The 3720-nt window shown below is 37.2% G+C and overlaps 1 protein-coding gene across 1 annotated transcript; it reads left to right on the top strand.

Moving 5' to 3' along the window:
- On the top strand, positions 202–3477 carry LOC107619371 (chromo domain-containing protein LHP1). The gene is made up of 6 exons (XM_016321641.2): positions 202–807; positions 936–961; positions 1139–1225; positions 1620–2363; positions 2891–2951; positions 3091–3477. Exons 1-6 carry the CDS (start codon positions 403–405, stop codon positions 3136–3138), a joined length of 1371 nt encoding a protein of 456 aa, XP_016177127.1. The 5' UTR covers positions 202–402; the 3' UTR covers positions 3139–3477.

Genomic DNA, 3720 nt, shown 5'->3' with positions numbered 1-3720 from the left:
CAGTCACATTTTTTCGTTAATAAAATAAAATTAAATAATTTTTATATATTTTTAAATTATTTGAGTGTATTTTTGTTAATAATAAAATTTAAAAACATTTTTGTTTGCGGTACATGTTTTTTTGTGGTTTATTGTAAAATTAAACTCTAAAATTATTTATAAAAAAAAAGAAATAAAAGCAAGATAGTCATTTCATTTCATCCGAAGCGTTGCAATTGAGACAACTCATTGAAGCAGACGCACGCACCTTTTCAGTTTCTCTCTCAGAATTTCTCACTCTCCCTCTCCCTCTCACTCTCAACTCTCTCAACACTCCACACTTTTTTCTCTTCACCAAGAACCCAAAACCCTCGCTTTTCTTTCTATTCAATCCATCTCTTTCTCTGTTTATTCACAACTATAATGAAGCCTGCAGCCAAGAGAAGATCATCAACCTCCGAACCACACAACACCAACGGTGCTGCTCCTTCTGCTTCTCCTCCACTTCTTGCTGATTCTTTAACCGTTCCTGTTCCTGCTGCTGGAGAAGCTGCTAATGCTCTTGTTCATGGCGATTCTCGTGCTGATACTGTTGGCGCTGGTATCCAACCCGTTCCTCTCGCTGAGAACCAGAACATGGAGTTGCAGGTAGGGCAAGCAGAACAACAACAGCAGCGAAGAGAGGAGCTTCTTCGTGTTGAAGTTTCCGGACTGGAAGAAGAAGATGAAGAAATGGATGATGGTGATGATGATGCTGAAGAAGGTTCGTCTCGCCTTCCTGAGGGTTACTACGAAGTCGAAGCCATTCGTAAAAGGAGGGTCCGCAAGGTAATCCAAAGTTTCAACCTTTCTTCCTCTTTTTCTTTTATTTTTAAATTTAATTTTGATTTTTGTTTCCTTAATTTTCGTTTGTTTAGTTTTTTTTTTTCTTATAATATTCGAATTAAAACTTTCAGGGTGAGGTTCACTACTTGGTCAAATGGTGAGTACTTTTTTAATTATTTACTTTGAAGCTCTCTTGTTCTAAATTGTATTTTATGATTGGATTATGATAATAGTGAAGGGTTGGATCAAATGTAACGCATTATTTTCCTTTTTCTTTTTTGTTTATTTGTTTTTTCTGTCTAATTTTTTGTTTGTGTTCTGTTTACTGCTGAAGGCTTGATTGGCCTGAGACAGCCAACACATGGGAGCCTCTGGAAAATCTGGAGGGTGTTTCTGAAATCGTCTCGGCTTTCGAGGAAAGGTATTCTTATAGAGGAATGATAGAGGACCATGAGAATATCCATCAATGTTTAAAAGTATGAGATTAAGTATGTTATTAGATTACTAGACTAAAGGAATTGAGTTGATGGTTAAGTAATGGACAAAATCAATAAATTCTGATGGCCCCTGGCATTTCTTATTCTTATTTTCACATTCATTTTTTCTGTGCCATAAAATCTGGATTCTCTTTTTTAAGGCCCCTATATTAGGATTGTGAATAAGGATGAAAAGTATGTTCTGGTTGTGTTCTTTCTTCTGTGTTTGTTTGTTTGTTATGATTGCAGCCGGTTATAAGCTCACATGAAAAAAAAACTAACCTTTTGATGTTTCGAGTTCATTTATTTATATATTTATGTATTTATTTGGTTTTGCAGCTGGCATTCAGCGCCGCAACGCAGGCGTAAGCGAAAGAATGTGGTTCAACATTCTGCGCTTAAGAAGAGGCTGGAGCGATCCGAGACTCCGTACAGCCTCAGACGATTTCCGGCTTCAACATCCACTAGCAACCATGCTCCATCAGCTCCTCCTCCTCAAATAACTGGCCTAAATTATGGTGACATCCCTGCCTTTCCACAGCCAGTGCTTTTCGCTGACGAAGTGGAAAACAACGGGGATGCTAGCATTGTCAGAAATGCTGCACCCCCAAATGGGAGTAGGCTCGGAAATGCTTCCGGATCAGTCGGTGCTGCAAATGAAGAGCCCGATTATGATCCTAAGCTTAGCGAGCTTAGAGCATCAACAGCCAATGGCTCTGATGCCGACAGGCTCGCCATACATTTCCAAGATCCTAATCCCTCGTTAGGGGATGGTCATGGAGAGGGGCAACCAAATGGTGGTTGCATGGAATCAAGCCAGGGTGGCGGCAGCAGAGGAGCCAGAAAGAGAAAATCTGGTTCTGTTAAGAGGTTTAACCGAGATTTACTCTCTGGTGAGCCTCTTAGTTTGCAGAATCCAGCTGGCACATCTGATGGCTCGGCTCAACAGGTGGTAGCCAGTAATAGGAAGGTGGATCCGCCCAGACCTTCCAACCCGATTGTAAAGATCCTAAAGCCAGTGAACTGTTTGCCGCCAATTCCAATCAGCACTCAGGATGTTGTGGTGAGCTTCTTGGCGATAAGGTTAGCAACCCATCTAACAACTCCAGATGCTGTTTAACTTTCATATATTGTATTTATATTTGTTGCGTGCTTTCTAAAACCACACTTTTATACACGTTTTCAAGGATTTTATTTTTAAATAATCGTTTTTTATAAAGATGTTATTGCGGTTCGGTTTATAAATCAAAGATTGATGCTAGTTCAGGATGCATAAATCCATGCATCAGTGTAATGATTACTTGTCTCATGATTTCAGTTTTAAACTTTTAACGCTTAGGTGCCCTTTTTATTTTCTCGTTAGGGGTTGGGGAAGAAACTTTAGATTAAATCTTGTTAGGCATCAATTTTTTTCTTGTTAACTTTTATTGCATCAAAATTGTAGTATTTTGCTCCATAACTGTTCCTTCAACTTTTTCTTCAATGCATTAATTATTTTGATCAACTGTTTTTCAACTCTACTCCATTATCTTAGAATTTGATCTTTCATCATATACTTTTATTCCTTGGCATGCTACTTTACCTAAAAACTTATATGGCTAACTTTACAGGGCTGACGGCTCGGAGATATTGGTGGACAACCATTATCTCAAGAGGAATTATCCAATCATGGTAACATGTTATCTTTAAGCAATATTTTCTTGTTTAGATAGTTTGATTATTTTCTAGACAATTTCACATCTCTTAATATGCTTAACAGACTGTGTTTACGACCCTTTTACTAGAAGCTAATGGTTTTCTTGGGTTACAGCTGATCGATTTCTATGAGCAGCATCTCCGATACAGTCCTACGTCGTGACTGAGCATCATGCTTGCAGAGCTTCTTTCTTTTCTTTATTTAGATTTTCATCTGTTAGTTGTTGTATAATCCGAAATTGTGTAGATTCAGAAGATAGAGAAGGGTAAGATGCATTGTTTGTTAGTATGTAGTTATGACTAATTTAATCAATTTTATTCTGTATTTCGCTATGTACTATATGCATATTACCATTTGCTATGTTTAATTGTTGATAACATGAAGAGTTAGCTCTGTTGAATGCACAACACTTTGGAATCAAGGATGCAATTCTTAAATCTTGGGCAGGAACAGAACAATTTATTTTGGATTAGTAGCAAATTTTATGGTACGTTCTTTATCTATTTATTAGCAACTTGCATATTTATGATTATTGCACAGCTATAAACTGTGGATGCTGATGCTATTATGATGGTTATTCATTATGCATTTCATTTTAAATACAGCTAGTTTGGTTTAGGATCTAGACTAATATATGGAGACTCTAGAATCACGTTATATATATAGCACATCACCTCAAATTCATGTTTACTGGAAATGATCAAGAAACATTAGTAAGCCGTGAGTAAACCAATAATGATTTCT

Source organism: Arachis ipaensis, chromosome B09 (genome assembly GCF_000816755.2).
Source record: "Arachis ipaensis cultivar K30076 chromosome B09, Araip1.1, whole genome shotgun sequence".
Classification (NCBI taxonomy): Eukaryota; Viridiplantae; Streptophyta; class Magnoliopsida; order Fabales; family Fabaceae; genus Arachis; species Arachis ipaensis.
The sequence above is the reverse complement of the archived record's forward strand: the minus strand, read 5'-3'. Positions and strand labels throughout refer to the sequence as shown.

What these genes read in the sequence shown, in the direction of transcription:
- LOC107619371 (XM_016321641.2), top strand. Translation starts at nt 403, where the DNA reads ATGAAGCCTGCAGCCAAGAGAAGATCATCAACCTCCGAACCACACAAC. An exon ending in GTAAAAGGAGGGTCCGCAAG is followed by an intron (nt 808 to 935) that starts GTAATCCAAAGT and finishes TAAAACTTTCAG; the next exon opens with GGTGAGGTTCACTACTTGGT. An exon ending in AGAGGAATTATCCAATCATG is followed by an intron (nt 2,952 to 3,090) that starts GTAACATGTTAT and finishes CTTGGGTTACAG; the next exon opens with CTGATCGATTTCTATGAGCA.